Below are 19405 nucleotides of genomic sequence, written 5' to 3'. Positions count from 1 at the left end.
AAATACAAAATAAACACTTTGGGTAGAGTTCTCAGTAGTGCACTCCGCTCCTCCCATAGGACGGTGGAGATGATGCTGATGATGACAAACATAATGAAGAGTCCTTGTTTGGATTCTCTGACATGAAAGTTGTCTTGTGATTTAGCTCATGCAGAGTGCTGTAACCTGCAGCCAGTAATAACATTCACTGTATAGCAGTAAATCATTTCTGCACCTCCACAGCTTTTGACTGTGAACTTGCAAAAATTGCATATTGATAATGCAATATGTTGATGTGCATGGTAATGGCCATTTACGCTTTTGCGAGTTAGGATTTAAGGAAAATAACAACTACAAAAGCTGCAGTTTCCACGTGAATGATTTCATTATTTGCAGTATGATAGATTCAGACATTTTTTTGCCCAGCTTTCAGTGTCAAATTAAGCAGCAGCCCGCAGTGTTATCACTATTTCCCCAACTTGTAGGTGGGATAATACACAGATGTATAACTGTGCTGATGAAGGTTAGACAATTATAAAATATTGCCATTTCCTTGTAAAACTGCACAGGGTCGACTTGCAAGCATTGCATATTTATAATGCCATATCATGATGTGCATATTAGTGGCCATATTTAGCTTTTGCAGATTATGATTAAAGTAAAATAACCACAAAAGCTGTACTTTTCATGTCGATGAATTTCATTATTTGCAGTTTGATATATATCATGAGATGATGCAAATGTCATTGTTGTGTATCTAGACATTGTTTGCCCAGTTTTCAGTGTCAAATTCAGCAGCAGCCTACATGCAGTGTGATCATAATTTCCCAAACTTGTAGGTGAGATAATACACATATGTATGAAACTGTTGATGAAGATTAGACAGTAAGAAAATATTGCCATCCCCATGTAAATCTGCGCAGGGTCGATCAGCGTGGATTACTTTCAGGCCTACATCTATTCTTCGGCTATTGACAACCTCTCCCTTTCCAGTGTGCATGACTGGAGCTCTCACTAGCGCTGCTAGTGGACAATCAAACCTACACACCCACCTCCAGACACACTCGCATTTCTCATTTCTTACTTCTAGTCTAAATTAGATAGCAAGACGTAGTGCCGGAGCTCACAGATCGCGTAGAATTAGTTTCAAGTACTAGCGGTAGTTAAACAGTGAATCTGAAATTCAACATGGACTCCCCTCCAGATCCAGCGAGCGACCCGGGCAACAGCGCCTCGGAGCCGGCTACCCCGGTCAGGGAAACCCCGGTAAACCTGGAGACGCTCCGGAAAGCGGACCATCCAGCCCCGGTTCGAAGGCAGACCTGCTCAAGCACCAACAGAGGTAAGCGGACCGTGGTTCGCTTTCTTTTAAATTTCACTGTGTGAGAAATAAACCCCGATCGCGGATTATTTTTCCAAATCAAACTTCAAAATGAATGAAATCGCCTCCCCATAAATAACTGCACGCTGTCTTAAATCCAAGCACGGGGGAGATAGATGGCTTTTCTGTTTTCGCTTTTATGCGTTCGGCTGGAATTAGTGCCTCGGTGTGTGTTGCTGCTTTTCAGGCTCCACTGACAGCTCAAATCATAGGGGGGGTGATACGGTCACAGATGTCACATTTACTCTGACTGCAAGCGAAATCAATTACAACTTAAAATTGACCAACGGGAGCTTCTGTCGGTGCCAAAAAAATGGCCAACCTGTCCGCTCCAACGCGATATAGTCAAAGTGTCAAAAGTGAACTTTTTTGGAGGGGGAACTGTGGGCTAGTTTATCGATCATTCTCCTTTGTAGGGACGTGTCCTCCACTATTCCTCACACAGCACACAGCGCCGTCTGGCTGGATTTTTTTTTTTTTTTTTTACATCTCCTTGCTAAGATTTTAGGCTATTCCAGTGTGCAAAAAAAGACGCCCCAGCAGCTGGAATCTGCTTTCAAACACTGTTGCAAGCATGAAGGCGCTGCATGCGACACCATGATGACACAATGAATTACTCCACTGGCCTGTGATATCAATTAGCCCGTCAAAAGTCTGCATTGCTGCTAAGGACGAGTTCATTTTTACATGATTTACCCACCACGTCCCGTCCATGTTGTACAGTACAGACAGTATTTAACCACACCCCCTCTCGGCTGTCTCCAGCACAGGCTAACCGGGCTCATCCAAGTTCAAAGAAATCCCTGATTTCTCTGCTGATTCTTTGCAAGCACACTCCGTGTGTGTGACATGACAAGTGAGGCGAGCCATGTGACAATTAATTCACTTGAACGGTGGGGTTTTTTGTGTGCGCGCGCTCTTCCTGTGCGCACGGGTATATTTAGAGTGTGATATGGTGAATGTGGAATGTAAGCTGGTTATGTAACAGGTTTAGCCATAAACAGAGGCGCGCAACTGAGAGCAGAAATCATCAACGCAGATCTTTTTCACTTTATACAAGAGTCCAACCTCCACTCCCCGTGAAAACCACTGATGTTTTAATTAGAAAAGAAAAAAATAAATCACAGCACTTCTTGAGCGTGTATTTATACACACGGCAGTGAAGGGAAACTGTGTGACTTTGTGGGTTGGCACAGCCGGAGCACTTATGTAATAGCGGGGCAAAGACAGGTAGTTGGGAGGCTTCGTGGATTGATTTCTTTTTTTCGCAAGTCTGACTTTGAGACACTCCTAACCTGCTGACCCATATTCACCCCACCCTTTTATGCACAGGATTAAAGTGCGTCTGGGAAAGAGAAAGACAGGAAAAAGAACGCCTTCGGTCTGTTATGTAATGCTGAATGGGTGAAAAAAAACACATGTTCAGTGGGACAACCTCTGCAGCTTTAAAGGAGTTTCCCTGCACTCAAACTTTATTTTGACCTTTGTGCAAAGAACAAGGAGGATTGTTAGAAAGCATTAGCAGCCGAAGGCTTGAAGAAAAGTTTGGAGAACTTTTAAAAACTTAGTGTGAATCAACATTTATCTGAAATGGGTTGTGATTAAAGTCCTATATTCAGTTATTGTAGTATGTTTAACCCTTTGAAACCTGGAGCAACATCATTTTTCTTGCTCTGCGTTCAGACGCCTTTCAAAAGATTGTAAGCCTGTGAACTCTGAGCAAATAGATTTCTTTCAAAAACATAGGAAAAAAGGCAATGAGCAACTTGGTCAGAAATGTTCCATAAAGTGCAAGAATTGAATAGATTTGGAAAATTATTTAAAAAAAAAAAAAGCTTAGGCAAAATACTTAGGGGGGGAAATAGGTAGGAAAAAAAATTAAATTGATCCTAATTATATATTTAAAATTATGTTACAAAATTATTATAATTTTTAAAGCACTTTTCATGGTCTTTTCCTTACTGGTGTTTTTTAACTTTCTTTGGGAAAAAACCCTAATTTCCAGGTAATTTTCTTTTTCTTTTTACTAACTTCTCCCTAAATTTTGGGTCATTTCTGCCTTTGTTGCTCATTGTCTTCTTCCCATGCTTAAAAAAAAGCCAGTTTTCTGTGTAGTTCATATGTGTCACCCGTCATACAGGATGCATGCTCCATTTTTACCGCAGGGTAATTAATTTTTAATCTTATCTTCCAGAATCAGTAAGTTGCCATCTGTTGCTCTGATGCAGTTATATAGTAACGGCAACCTATTGCGGTCTGCCGTCTAATCTATACTCTTGCCAGTGTTTACAAGGCATTAAAATACTGCAGCAGTTGCCTTATATTTGTTTTAAAAGACACTCAACTGCGCCTACAAAGCAGATTATTTTTTAATATATATGTTCACCTTGCATGAGAGTAGAAGAAAAGTTTCATAAAGACACCGTAGCATGTTTCACTGTTCTCAACCTAGATCACCATCATTTTTCTTGTGCTGCATTCAGACACCTTCACAAGTATTTAAACCTTCAGAAACTGAGCAGATTGCTATGTTTTTATGCGAAAACATGAGGAAAAAGGGCACTGAGCTACTTGACAAGAACTGTTCTGCAAATTGCAAGAAATTAGAAGATTTGGAAAATAACTTTTAACAACAATTTGGAAAATTGTCCAAAAATGTGTATTTATAGAATTATCATGATTATATATGTTAAATCATTTTACAGAATTATTATGATTTTTAAGCACCTTTTGGGGTTGTTTTTTTTTTAAACTGTTTTTTCTTCTATTTTTCATGTAGTTTTCTTATACTTTCACAATGTTTTTGCTAATATTTAGGTCATTTCTTCATAAGTTGCTCAGTGCCTTTTTTGAAAGACATAAGCCAATTTGGTCTCAAAGGGTTAAAAAAAAAGCATACATGTAAAAGTGCAAGTGTTCTAATAAGAGGTAACCACAGCTGGTTTATTGCATTGGCAAAGTTCAGTGCAGGATTACTCAAAAAAAAAAACAATAAAAAAAAAAAAGGCTCACCGTCGTGTTACAGTCTTGTAAGACATTTTTTCGGATTACAGCTCCACGCTGAGACTTTTCAGGCCAGCCACAGAAACCAACATCTGAAAGGCGGCAGTCGCTCGCTCAGGCGCAGTTTCCCTCTTTACACCAGCTGTATTAGACTTTCTGAGGATGCACATTTCTTATCCTGCATGCAGAGCATTTACTGTTTTAACCCTGAGTGCTAATACCTTTTAAGTAGAAAGGGCTTACTTCAGCAGAAGCTCTGCTGTAAGACTTGAGTGGGTCAGAGAACAGGCCTTGGAGGGCTGTGGATATCATTACGGGAAAGAAGAAAGGGTGTTATTTTCATATTGCAAGATCCCTCGCTTCGCAAATTTGGAAACAATCAATATTAATAGCTTGGTTATATAAGGTCATGGTCTCTGCAGAGGCTTGGAACCTCACAGTTGCACAGGGGAGCTGAAGCCACAGATCTGATAAGAGCTCCGGTGTCCTGGATCCCCTCAGAACACGAGTTTGTTTCAACGCGTGTGAGTGTTGTAGTGCGCTGAATGACAGTGACCACTTGTTTTCTCACCGCACGCATGTTCGTTCTTTTCATTGACGGCAACAGTGAGTCATCTCAACATCGTGTTCCTTCGTTTGGGAGAAAGAGGTGGAATTGATTGGTCCTCATAAAGGAGCAAGAACTGAAAACATAGTGTTGCTTTTTAGATTGTGAAAGTTGTCACCAGGTGAAGTGTGGTTTCTCACAGTGGAAAATACTACAGTGCAACTTATTAACATGCCTCAGTGTCATATCTAGAGTGAATCTCTTTTCATCATTTCATATTAAATACCAGTTTCAACCTATTATGTCACATTTGTATAGAAGCTCAGTAGTTTTTGAGATTATTTTTTTAAAATCCTCCATTGTGCAAAGAAAATCTTACCTGTCACTTCAGTTTTAGTCGCTAAAAAAGCACAGCATAAAAACACTCCTCCTAATGAACACGCAACCAGACTTTTCGTTCGTCAGTTTTATTTTTGGGCAGCGAAACGAGAGCTCTCGGCTAGAATGGCAGCATTTATTCAGTTGTTGTTGACACAAGACGGATGAGGTTGCAGAGGCTTTAAAAAAAAAAAGGTTTTTACACAAAATCTCAGAAAGCCCCAAGTTGGCACGGGAGCTTGCACGCCACTCGAGTGGACAGCAACATTATTGAGGCAGTGGCATTCTCAAATTCAATGAATTAGGGCTCCCTGCCCGCTGGAGAGCATGAAGATACAGGTATAGGCTTATAGCTGAGCCTTCAGCTCGGACAGATCCGGGAGAGGAACTCCATTAGGTGTCTCTTTTTTTTTTCTGGCTGGCTGCCTGTAACACAATATCGAGTTTCAGTCCTCCTGTGCTTTCAACCCTTAAATGTGGCTGAGGTGATAATATCATGAGGTCTTTTATTGGTACCTGTCAGACACTTAACATTGTTAAATGTTAATAATCAGCCCATTGAAGTCAGAGCTCAGTATTTGATCTATTCACATCAAGTTCTCTGCAGACCAACAGCAACTGAAAAAAGATAAACATTATTTCTTCTGAGCTGCTACACAGACAGTGACATCTGCTCTCAGTTTAGACTTTGGCACCGCCACCTTTAGAGAAAAAAGGATCTGTTTTTATGAGCTTCAAAGGTCAAATTACATTTGGGCGGCTGGCACTTATCTAAGGAGGATGTACCCGTGAACGTCAGCATAACACCAGGATTAGTAGTAAAATGAGCACTGATTGAGATTTTATCATGTCAGGTTGAGGCTCTTTTCCTTCTCGCTGTCAGTTCAAAATAACAAGTCACAAAATGTGTAAAGAAATAAAATAATGTAAAATAATTATTTGTGAAGTGCTATAAATTGCTTATTACTTTTTTAGATCTTTTTTAGGTCTCTTTTTTTTACAGTTTCCCTCAGCTGACTGTTTTGCTATCTATCAACTTGTTCCAAAAATATGTGTATGTTAGGGCTGGGCGTTAAGAAAAAAATCAAAATATCACAATATTTCTGAACAACTACTTGATATCAATATTGTGATGATATTGCAGGCTTGGCTATTGGTGCTTTCATAAAATATTTACCCAATGAGATTTTTAATAAATAATCATCAGCAATGTGGATATATTTCCGAAATGGTAAAAGCAAATAAAACAACAGCTGGTCTGGTTTGTTCATACATTTTTTTCAATTTATTTATTTAAAATATGGGACAGGGCATAATAATGAGCATTTACATGGATATATGCAAGATTATAGCCAGAGGCTAATTTCCATCTTTGGTCCCATGATAGGTTTGTGTTAAATAAATAAAAAAAACTTGAACATGACCACCACAACACATTCAGTACGAGAAGTAACAATAATAAAATAGGCTTTACACTAATCAACAAAGACGCAGAAAATGGTACAAAAATGAACGTTTTTCACATCAGTTACATCACTTGACTGTACTGCAGCCTTAAAAACCAGGAAAAGACATAATATTAAGATATGAAATGTAGAAATGTAAGAAGATATCTAGTCTCATATATGGTATCTATATAATATTGATATGTTCTCCAGCCTTAGCTTATGTATTTTTTAGATATGTTTGTGGTCCTAAATTAATTATTTTCCGTAAGGTTTTTAAAGTTTTTGCTGCTGCGTTGAGTATATGTAACAGTTCTGTTGCATGAAAAGTGATCTTTGATTTTAAAGTGTACCTTTGTTATAAAGCTAACTCGGCTAGAGTCATACACATCAGAGAGGCATGTTTGGCTGTCTCTTGCTAGAAACTTGGTTTGAATTTTCTAAAGTGTCTTTGTTGTGATATAAATGGCTCAAATTTACTTTTAAACTCATTATATTCAAATATTTAAATGAAGTCCCTCCTGGTTTTCGGAAACAGGCCAAACTTTAAAATTACACACACACGGGCATGTTCTGGGACCTTTTAAGCTAAATATTTTTGGTGCTTTATATACTTAAATAGGAGACATTTGAATGTTTTGAACTTCGTCAGCAAGATCTCTGGGTGTTTAACCCCTTTGGTTTTATTTGGTGTATCAATGCCACATTAATATGTATTTTTTGTAATTATTATTTGAATATGATGTCTAATTTATAATATATGAACGACAAATCATGTAGTGACCTGTGATGCTGTTAAGTGGAATGTTTTTGATTAGAGGGATGCTGCAAGAAAGGACCGGGTTGATTTTATTGTAGGAAACTAACAAGACGTTCAACACTTGACCCCTGATTCCTGCTATAAGCCTAAACATCTGCACCAATAGCTTTAAAGTTTCCCATGCTGAAATATATATGCATGTATCTCATATTCCGTCATATATTCTCTGGCACCCCTAATGTAATGCAGAAACCCAGTTCACCAAGGTTCAAGGTTTAAGTTGTTTGAGTGCTTGTGCTTTCGATCAGTTCAGGGCTTTTTTTTCCTTAAGTGCAATTGTTACGCAAGTTGTTAATTGGTGCTGACATATTACAAAACACTTCATTACACAGCTCAGGATACGCTCTGGATGCAGAAAAAAAAGTGCAATGGTCTGAAAAAGTACAAGAATCCATTGCACAAACGTTCTGGTGTAGCTGCATTTTTTTTTGGTAACCTGTTAAGTCAGTTCTTAGGTCTATGGGGTGTACACTGAAGGCAACTCACTGCAAGCCTTAATAGACTATATTAATTTAAAAAAAAGTTTAGAAATGTCAAACTTACCCTAGACCAAATCCTAAAGTTTTACCCTTGTGGGACAGTTTATTTTGGAGTTTGAATCACCAGTGGCTTAACTGGGGCTGGCGAGGAAGTTTCAGCTGGTGACAGACACCAGATTTGATGTGAAATCTCCTGTGGTGAACGACAGCTCAGATCTATGGCCCATTTACAGAAGTTTGTATCTTAGATAGAAAACGTCTGAATAGTAATGACCGGAAATACTCCAGATGCATTATTGGAGGGTGTTAAAGGAGTCTAAATTTAATGTGGCACACTGTGACCTAAGTACTGGTGCTGCTTGGCTCCTCGCTGCTCTGTGCCTCTCTGATATGAAGCAGGGCCCCTCAGAAGAGGCCTGGAGGGAGAGAGGTGGTGAGAGGGGTCTAAAGGATCACTCAGAGGGATTCTTATGTCGCATAAAGTGCCAAGCCTTTCACATCTCTAGCAGTGTGGAGGGGGCAAGCTAGGTAAGCCCTTCGCACTGAATACCCCAGCACTCAGTCAGGAACTTTGACCAGCAGTATCTCACAGTATGTTTACATGCAGTGTTGTGGAGCTAAAGTTATACCTCGATTAGGCCATTTAATTGGACTACTGTCCTTGTCCCAGTATACAAGCGCCGGGGGAGAATCCATTTATTGACAAAATTATTTCAGACTTGGCCACAGCAGGTGGAGATATGCACCGTTCAGTTAGTTGCAGTAAACCTATGTTATTTATACAGTCTATGATAAACAACGCATCACAATCACAATGGTCATTTACAATAATTTTGGGGTAGAAAACTGTCACATCACGTACATATGATCAACTCGAGCAAACTCTGCCTTCATTGATTAGTTTTAAGCCACCTAGAAAAGTCCATGTAAGTTAAAGTGTAATCTACGCTATATTTAGAATATTTTCAGTGTTTTACCTTGCTGTAAGACAGCCCGTACCGACAGGGATTTGAAGCAGTTATATTGAAATCACCAGACTAATGAAAAAAAATACTATTTACTCCACCAAATGGCAGAGTTTCTGCTTTACTGCTGCCTCCATCAGCTGTTGCGAAAGAGAAACAAATATTCAAATATAGTGTACACTTAAAGAGATATTGCTTTTTAAAAATGTTTTTTTAAGATGGCTAAAGTATGTTTTGCTGTGCGCCCGTTCACAGCAGGACGTCGCTTAGCTTCCATGCTGGTGTTGTGGGACTGTATTTTATCAGAGGAGGAGGGTAGCTGGGGTGTGACTGTTTTATATAAAATAAATATAAGATACTACCTTTTCAAGTTGTATCTCCCTTACCTAAGACAAAATCAAAAGCACAAGTCCCTCTTCAGTGCTTACATTTAAAAAAAATGCCTGACCTGTTTTTTAGCACCCCTTCCCTCCTCATAAGTAATGAACAGTCCCTAACCACGGAGGGAGTCCGGCGTGGCGACTTGGAGCACGCGCAGAACAAAGAGTTCAGTTAAAGTCAGACTGAGGTGTTTACATGACGGAATAGCTCGACTTCAGTCGCATTATCTGGGTGTGTTGGTCTGATTTTGAGAAATTTAGTTTAGTCTGATTTTAATGGCACTAATATGTTTACTTGTATTTTAAAAGTCCAGTCTTTCTTGGACTAACACAGTAATTCTACTTTTTCTAATGTAAACGTACTGTCTGTAACCGTCAGCACCGTGCCTTCATACACATGTTCATGCTGCTTTACATCAAGTCATGTGGACATGAGTGTCTGCTTATTAAAAAAAATATTACCACAGAGCCTTTACGGTTTCACGCAGGCTGCAGAGCGCTGACATGTGCTGAACACTGGATGATCCCCCGGCTGCGGAGGTCCTCCCAGACCTTGTGCATGTGCTTTAAAACAGGAAGAGGTAACGTTGTAAAATCTAAAGTATGTTAGTCAAACGGCACACCTCAAGAGCCTCTTAACCATTATTTATCTTGCTTTCTGAAGGCTAAATGGCCCTCACGGCAGCTCCATTTGAAGGACTGTGGAGTGTCAGACTACGACATTAGGCTGAGATGAAAATTGAAATGTGTCTGGCATAGATGAGGAACAGTAGCAAGGCAGAAGAATCCGTGTGCTTTCTCCTCAGAGTGATTATAATGTAACAATGTCTTCACACGTGTTCTCAGGATGTATTAAATATACCAGAATAGTCGAGATTAGAGAAAGTGGTCTCAGGAATTGCTGAAACTATTGGTCTTGTTTCAAGCGCATCAGTCTGGCATCATTAGTCTCTGCATCATTATTTCACCACATGTGAAGTTTTTTGTTTTTCATTTGCACAAAACCATCTTCAAATTGAACAAATATTATAAATAATGAAGTTGCAGGAGCAGATCACTTTTTTTTCTCGAGTGCTTTGATTTTTTTTCCCCCCATCGCTTCTATCACACAGGGTAAGGTAATAATACTGAGGAAGGTGCATATCACATCCTCTGCCGTTATTTCCGTTACATCAGTACCGGTGGAGTATTACTCAACAAAGTTTATTTGTCACCTGAAATAAACAAAAAACTTTTGGAGACAAGGGAGATAAAACGACTTGAAAATCAGTGTCATTTCTGTTGGCTTGATTATTTATATTGGAATAACAAGCGCAACTTAATCTCATAAATAAAAAAGGGAAAGATACAGATCCGTCCCCTCCAGGTACTGCCGCCACTTAATCGAATTAGCTCCACTCTCAGGCTTGACGGGCTCTTCAAACACCCCTGGTGACTTCTGAGTGCCGATTACAATCAGCTACTATTTTCAGCCTTTGATTAAAATCTGGTGAGGTTGGACAGAATTTTTTTGAGTGCAGAACCAACTAATTATTAACATCGCAGCCCATCTTCCTCTCTATTTTTTGCCAGTTACAGAGGGCCAATGGGCTGGAGTACTTAAACAATACCCATAAGTATTAATCATGTTGAATCACTCTGTGTGAAACTATTAGCTTCTTCTTATTGAAACGTCTCATACTAGTCTGTGTGTTGTCCAAATACGAATATTTTCACTGACCTTTGTGTCATTTTAAACCAATCTGAGCGTAGAATTATTTGTGAAATCAAAGAATCCGTTTGTATTTGTTTCACAGTGTAACATCACAACACTATAATCTTTTTTGGAGCTGTTTGTACAGTTGTTCTCATTTGGCAGACGACAATAATGCACACAATCTTTTTCTGCGCGAAATAATAGAAGATGATCACTGATTGTTCATGCCTCACACAGTGTGTCATAGAATCATTGTAATGTGCCTGTCAAACACAATTCGGCTCTTTTGTTAGTTTCAAAAGGCAGCTTTTGAATATGAATAAGTCACTAATGAATATTTGGTTCTCGCGTGTCTGTGGATTGATTGCTTTAGGAGGCGTACTAAGACAGAGTGTGGCACGATGGGGCTCAATCAATGCAGCAATGCTGCCGCTGTGCTGCTTTCTGACAGTGATTGAAAGACAGAGTCACTCTTCGCCATGTATGCTACACGAATCCTGCTCTCATTCACTGACAAATATCAGCTGTCTGATCAATCAATATTTGCAGCTTTATTTTACTAATGCAGTGCTTAAGAGGCAATAATTAACGCCATGCTGGGTTGTTAAAAGCCTATTTTTATGTGACAGACAGAAATAGACATACAGAAATAGGAAGATGAAGGCCTCTGGTTGATGTTGATAGTGGCACATCATGCAGACGTTCCTTACACACTGAACTGTGAACTTAGAAGTACAAGAGATTTTCTTAGCACACAATTCCTGTTGCTTTCAAGTTATGTTAATGTGCAAAACTCAATTTATTTTTCCACTTTTAACTATTTAATTTACTGTCATTAGAATAGGATTTATTACCAAGTAGGTTTTTAACTCACAAGCAGTCTGCTTTGGTGTTTGTAAACATACAATAAACACAGGTGCGTAATCACCTATTTAACATGGGGGGTGGGGGGGCTCTAAGGGACCGTTTACATGGCAACGGTTCTTGCATGAAATGTTTAGTAGTGTTGTGGCCTGGCCTTTTGTTCAAACGACTATGGCATGTTAGGGGCCTGAAAATGTTAATTTTTGAAACCAGGTTCCAGAGTGTCATTTTCTGAAAACGCCACCCCTTCTGTTGCCATGTAAACTGATGATGTGCAGATCCTGTGAAAACGGTGACGTGACGGTCGCACTTGCGCTTGTGCGTGGTGTTCTTCTATGGTGTGTGATTACAAATTTACATCGCCAGCTATCGGCCTGGCATGCGTACTACAGTGTTTTTGGATGTTTTTGCGGATCCATGTACACGAGGGTCGTTCTCATAATGTTATCATATGAACACAGATTTTTTTTTTTAAACACAAAAGAAAGAGTGCTTTTCCAGTAGGGCCGTTCTCGTCTAAATGTGGCCTAAATCTCCACTTTCTGCGACCCAAGCATCTATGTGGTCTGAGTGGAATTTTCCCTAGGAGAAGTTTTGAAAAATTACAGCTAAAGTGGCCATTTTAGAGCATTGTGAAAAAGAAATCTTAGATCTGGGGCTCTCAAAGTTTCGATGATTGAGTGCCATTTTAGGGGACTGCATGGGAAAAATACAAACTATGACATTTAAAAAAAAAAAATACTTACACTATTCAAGAACTGCTGACAGTGAAATAGCCCACGTTACACTCAAATTACGATAAAGTAATTTAGAACCAGTAGTAATAATAATAGTAATAATAGTAGTAATAATAGTGGCAATCTGGAAAGTTTATTTATGATCATAATGACATTAGCTAATAACAATTTTGGATAGTGGTGTTTGCTTTTGAAAGCATAGCAATTTTTTTTCTTTACATTTTTTAAATAAATTCAAATAATTGATATTATATCAGCAAGGGGCACATTTTGAGCACATTTTGTGCATATTTCAATAATAGTAATAATACCTTTATTTATATAACACCTTTGAAAACAGAGTTTACAGAGTACTTTAAGAAACAAAGCAAAGCACAAATGGGATACATAGATGGTGATACAACAATGGGAAGCCAGCAGCGCGACTGAACACCATCAAGAAGAAACTAGGGTAGAGTCAGAATAAAATTAAAACCAAGGAACATAATGCAAGATGCAAGACGTAAAATGTCAATATAAAATATTACAAAGTAATAAACCAACAGCAACAACAACAGAAGCAATAAAAGCAATAAAATCACAGATAAGTTAAAATGAAATAAATAAAACATAAATTAAAAAGGTAAAATAAATTAAAAGAAAAAAAAGAATATTGGACTGGGAGATGTTTCCCCAATATATTGTAATTATTGCCTAGAATAAACATATTAAGAGAAAAAAAATAAAGGCAAAGTACTGCAACAGTTAAGAGCATAAATTTATTTTATATATTATGAATGTTATGGATGACTAACAGGTATTTGGATTATAAGTAAGTAAAGGAGAGTACTTTGCAGAAGTGGCAGGTTAATAAAAATGCAACACAAATCTTTAAAAAATGAGAGGCATCTACTTTTCGAATTACTGCAGGCAAAAAACCTTTATCAACTTACTCTCATTATACACTTATTTCATTCTGCCTTTGTTGTGGTTTGAGTAATTGAAATATAGTATGAAACAGTTTAACTGAGAGAATATTCATTCGATGTCATCTTGTGTTAAACAAGTGTAGCTTGTGATGCTCATTAATTTCTGCTTGCTCCACTTGCGGTGTTTGGGCTCTCTTCGCTGGCTCGGTGCCACAGCGTCTTCTGAAAGAGCCACTTCATCTCTGTCAGGGGCAGGTGGAAATTTGCTGCACACTTCTAATTGGACAAAGTGCCTTTCAAACTCCGAGCCATCATACACAGATCAGATTATCATACAGACCAGGTGTCAACAGAGGTTTTTCACCTCCCTCGTCCCCTCCTGCTCTTTTGTACATCTTTTTGGTCGACTTTCAGATCATCCCTGTGCTGTGTCGCCTGTTCAACTCCCTGCCGCCTAGTGGCCCAAGGCATAATAAGCCTTGTCTTGCAGATTAATTACAAGAAAGTGCACTTGTTACTTTGACTTTGGAGCTTTTATTGTAGGGCAACATTCGGACAAAAGACATCTTCTAAAACTAGGAGAGATCAAAATGATCCTCAAGTGATTTAACACTTAACACCTAAGCTTGAAGTAATAGCCGGTCATCTTTTGTCTCAAGTACAGAAACATTTTGCAACAGCCGGGAGGAGTATCTGAGGCTGCAGGCGAGCTCACAGGGGGCTTCAAGGTCTGCAGTATAGCTCGGGGCCAAACCTCACTGTGCTTGTAAAAGCAATAGGTGAAATCTTCAGATCAATTCTTCACATAACAGGTAACTAGAGACAGAGAGCAGTGCTCCAGTGATGTTATTTAGTCTGTTTGAATCAGTTAAAAGCATAACTGCTGAATTTTGAATGACCCATGGAAGTGAAACAGACTAGTAATTGATGTAAGAATAAAGTAAGGGTAGTCTATACGCAAGATAGATAAAAGGCTTTTTTCCGTTCATATTTTTTTAACAGATTAAATATAGAATAAAACTCAAATGTTGAAATGCTGTTCTGGACCGTTAACGTTGAAAAACATGCTTTTGTCAACGTGTTCCAGGACAGATTTGATTCTAAAACATCATATAAGAGACACATTGAGTCACTGGCCTTCGAGGATGCGGTACATCTGTGTGTTGTAAGTGCTGCAGTCGGAGGAAATGTTGATTTCTGTTCTGTTATATATGAAATGTTATATGGGAAGTAGTAGGCTGTAAATGGAAAATAATGTGGTGCATAACACTAGACCTTGAAGGGCAGTACAGGTATGTGAGCAAAGACAATACAAACTGAACCAGTTGCACAAAGTGTTGGTTTTCTTTATGTATTTTAGTCAATCAGTTTTAGCTGCATTCATTGCCAGTGCATATGATCCACCTGAAACCTGATTCTTCTGCTGAACAAAGCTTATCGGTTACTTTCAAAAAGCTGTTATTTGACTTCTAACAACTTTGCCGCTGGTTTGTTGTTGCTCTGGCTGTAATTTCATAGGGTTTTCCACACATACATTTATTTGTGGCCGCCTACCATACTTACAACATGTGCCGCCCTGTATTAATATGATATTTTTGGAACCGGATGGTTCATTAGGAGCGCTATTGAAACATATACCCTTTGGTTAGGCCTGGAACACTCTGCCTGCGTGAGGAGTGTGTGAGTGTCGCGGAACCTCTTGTTTTTTTTCAATGCACGTGTTAAGTGTTAAGTCAGAGCAGCCACACCGCCTGCATGAGCAGTGCTGGTCAAGCATGTCTCAGCTGCTTGTCAGCTGTGGCACATCTAGAGAAACGGTGGCTTGCCAATTTTTTCCGCATGCTGCGTACAGCTGTCAGTAGAAATAGACAGTGAAAATGGCTTTTTGATAATTATACCGACTCTATACCACCTTTAATGGCAGTTTCAATGTCTTTATCTGTCACAGAGATGAGGAAATACAACCATATTTGTTTTACTCAAACTTCCCTGCTTCTGTTTCAAAATAAAAGTCCTCTGACGTCTCAGTTGACAGTATCCCATCAGGTGTTGACACAAGGCATTTTATTGTGAAACATTTGCAGAACTGTGTTGTTGACAATACAGGGGCTTAAATGGCTTCATAAATTAGTGAAATATGTGCTTATAGATGTGGAAATAGAGTTCTCTTTTGTATTATCTGCTTGCAAAACAAACCGCCATTCAAAATCTTTTATCCCTTCAGCGGTCAGACTTCAAAGTTCCCTTTTTCTTACCCCGCTTCCTTGGCTCCTGGTACACTTGCCTTATTTTGTATTGTGAAAGCTGCTACGTGTGTTTCTTGTGTGGGTTTGTTTTGTAGTTAGACATGCCGCTCTGAACTGATTTCCCCTAGTGCATGCGTTTATGCAGCGGTTTCTCATTTGATCACAGTATGGTGGTGGAAACCAGTTGCATATGGTGATGAATTCCTTATCACTACTTCTTTCACACATCAGGCAAACTTGGCAAAATTTTGGCATACTCGATTGCTTATCTTGTCTGCACGTCGTCAGCGCAGATGTATTACCCTGCGCTGATTTGATTCTGGGCAAAGGAAAGTGGACAGGAGAGATTGATGGTGGTGTCCCCAGTCAGACAGATAACACCTGATTCTGCCTGCAGGGGGTTGGTCTAGCACACTCCTCCCCTGCACCTCAGACACATCCAAGGCTGTAGTGAGGAGGTGAACCGTTCCTTCACTCGATGCAAATTTGGGGGCCACATTCAGAGATGATCCCAGGACGATTGAGCCAATGTGGCCCCGAGCACTCTGCACCACATGATCCATGCATCAGCCACACCTGGGAGAAACCCACACAGGCATGGGGGTCATTTGTTTAACACAGGTGCATCATGTATCTCAACACACTCAAACAAGCTCACACACACACACACACACACACACACTGTGCACGCTTGAATGCACGCTCAGAGACAGACACATGCCTGAATGCACACACGGTCACACACACACACACACACACACACACACACACACACACACACACAAAGATACACAAGTGTTAATGAAATGCTGTCTGCTCACATGGTTTTATATCGGACACATGTCTGCAGTACAGCACCTTTCGTTATGACCTGTTGTTTCTGTCACTTTTTCAGTTTTGGAGGTCTTGATAAAATATCATGAGGGGAAAACTGACTGTAATAGAATAGCACTTGTGAGAAATGTACATCAGGAAACACTGTTTAAAGTGTGATTAGGGGGGATAAAATATTTACAGTGTTTTGATTAAGTACGAATATACTGCATCTTTATTGGATATCTACAGATGTTGGTGTTGTCAAATACATCAGTTCATTGGTAAATTGCAGTTCAAAACATTTGAAACATTTTCAATGATCATTTTTCACAGTAATGATACACCTGTACCAGCTGCCCTTTACTTCTTTCTCAAATTGTTGATGTTTACTACAGTCGGTCTGCTGTTCTCTGTCACTTACCAAAAAAAATAAAACAAAAAAAGGAAAGTTATTGTTTTCATCTTATAGGTTTGGTATTTTTAGCTTTTAATAAAATGGCCTCTATGCAAATTAATGGTAAAGAGTATTGATATTTTTCCAGATGTGGTAATAAAGACAGAAAGTCCAGTATCCTGGTAACACTAGAAAATGCTCAAGTATGTCATAAGAAGTACTCGTTATACTGGATTAATATTTGGAATGAGCTTAAGTTTTCAAACTGATTTTCCCAAGCTTCTTCCCAATGATTAACTCATTGAGTGCCATTGACGTATATATACATCATTCAAAAGCCAACGCTTCAATGCCATTGACATATATATACGTCAAAGTGTGTTTTTGGCAGCTGGCATAAGGGGGCGCTCTCACGCTCCCTGTGTGTACTTTTGGGGCTGCTGGGATTTGTAGCATGTAGCATGAAGTGGAGTAGCCGGGATCAGAGAGCAGAGCGATCTGTACAGAGGTGATTCGAAACTACAGCAACAAAGCTACATCAATTCAATATTGGCATAAAATGCCCCCCAAAAAACGGAGAGGATCATGTGGCCAGTTTTTTCTCAGCTTTTTAGAAAAAAGTGGTCTTTTTGATAAAACTAGCTTAACTCAACTTCAGATAAATCAAGAATGGAACAAGGTGCAAACAAACATTTTTTCCATGATGAAAAGGAGAGTTTCTTCTTTCATTTGAGCTATTCAGTGTTTTCAGAGTCTTTGTACTAAATATTCTGTGGGTCTTGAAAGATGACTCAAAATGGCGAGAAAAGCTGGCACAAGCCACTTTCCATTATATAATAGGGCTCGCACTCAATGAGTTAATAGACAAACTGATACGTGGCCGCTCCCACGGATAAGGGGCTCGCCTCTCCATTGTCATTATCCGAAAACACGCCTACATGGCCTTTGATTGGAAATAATGACAGCTAGTGCAGTGGCTGCAATAGAAATAAAGCTGCTGATGTTTTGAACATCCATCACCATGTTTCTTGGAATGTTGTAAGAGGAGAAGTCGCATAACATCACTCAGTGGAAATGCAGTCATCTCGCAACTGTGTTTTACCGACATTTAGAAAATATTGCTGAAGTTTTAAGCAAATCTGTATTGGAAATCCACCTACTGTACAGAAACATGAAGGATTTAAAAGGTGCTGAGTTATAGCACTATATTATAATATGTGTATAACTAAAAGTACAACAGTTTTTCTTGTTCTAAATATTATGGTATTACCCCTGTTTTGAAGTGTAGAATCCAAAGAACACTCGTCATATTGGCATCATGCTTGCTTGTTTCCTGCTCTTACTGCACCATATGGATACAGAGGGCATGTTGTTAATACTCTGCTCTGTACTTTAAAAGCTCTTTTGATGCTATTACATCATTTGTTGTAATTCACCACCCATCAGTAACATCTGAGTGTCTTATGATCCCCACAAATCAAAGTATGCTGCAACATCCTCAAACAGACATACAATGCAGCAAAACACATTTTCTGTTTTTTTATTTTTTTTTTATTCAATAACAAGGTGTGCAGCACTGGTTCTCAGTGTGCGAAGCAGATGGTGAAAGGCTAGTGTATAATAGATCTCAATATTAACTGTAGCACATGCTGGGAGTGTTGGTGGATGGCACACAGCAGAGTAAAAGAGAAGCAATGACCTTCTGTCCCATCATTTACCCCCTCGTGCCCCCCATACCGCTCTCAAATTACTTTGTTTTAGCCAATTAAAGCAGCCGGCTGAGCATCAAGCAGACTGCCATTTTTCGCTCACCTGGACCCATGTGACATTATCGCTCTGTCATCGGGAGAGATGGCCGTAAGTGGGAATCTCCGGCATGGCACCGTGCCACCTTAGACCCCACTGTGTTTCGCTCAGATTAATGCAACGATTCTCCCTCCAACTTGCAGGAATCTCAGTCGGCTATCTCACCTGTTCCCTGCGCACCGCTCCCCTCGCCGCATGAACCGGCGAGCAAATGATTGCGCTGGCTACACCACGCTCCAAAGCACACAATAGATATACATCTAGTGATATTTCCTCTATTACCTCTGGCGCACAAAATGATCAGTTTTGAAATGTGCAAGGAATCTATTGTTCTTGAGTTGTCTTGTCGCTGATCAAGATAACATATGCTGAGAAATGGTTCGCCATCCAGATCCTTTAATGGCTCAATAATAGACAGAAAGACGGCAGACACAACAATACCATGGCACGGGATGAGTGAAGGACCAGAGTGTGTGGTGTTTAACAGCCATACGAGCACAGATTATGTGCTTGAAGGGGCTGAATTGAGTGCCAGCAGTGACAGTTGGGCTGGGAATTGAG

The 19405-nt window shown here is 39.5% G+C and overlaps 1 protein-coding gene across 1 annotated transcript in view; it reads left to right on the top strand.

The window, feature by feature from the left end:
- The first annotated feature begins 993 nt into the window (after positions 1-993).
- roraa (RAR-related orphan receptor A, paralog a) overlaps positions 994-19405 on the top strand; it is a 251931-nt gene continuing 233519 nt past the window's right edge. The window contains exon 1 of the mRNA XM_042495631.2: positions 994-1321. Within this exon, the coding sequence (XP_042351565.1) occupies positions 1168-1321 (154 nt within the window). The 5' untranslated portion in view covers positions 994-1167. The remainder of the gene's footprint in view (positions 1322-19405) is intronic.

The sequence above is a fragment of the Plectropomus leopardus genome, chromosome 7, assembly GCF_026936395.1.
Source record: "Plectropomus leopardus strain MGB_pleo_1.0 chromosome 7, ASM2693639v1, whole genome shotgun sequence".
NCBI lineage: Eukaryota > Metazoa > Chordata > Actinopteri > Perciformes > Serranidae > Plectropomus > Plectropomus leopardus.
The sequence above is the reverse complement of the archived record's forward strand: the minus strand, read 5'-3'. Positions and strand labels throughout refer to the sequence as shown.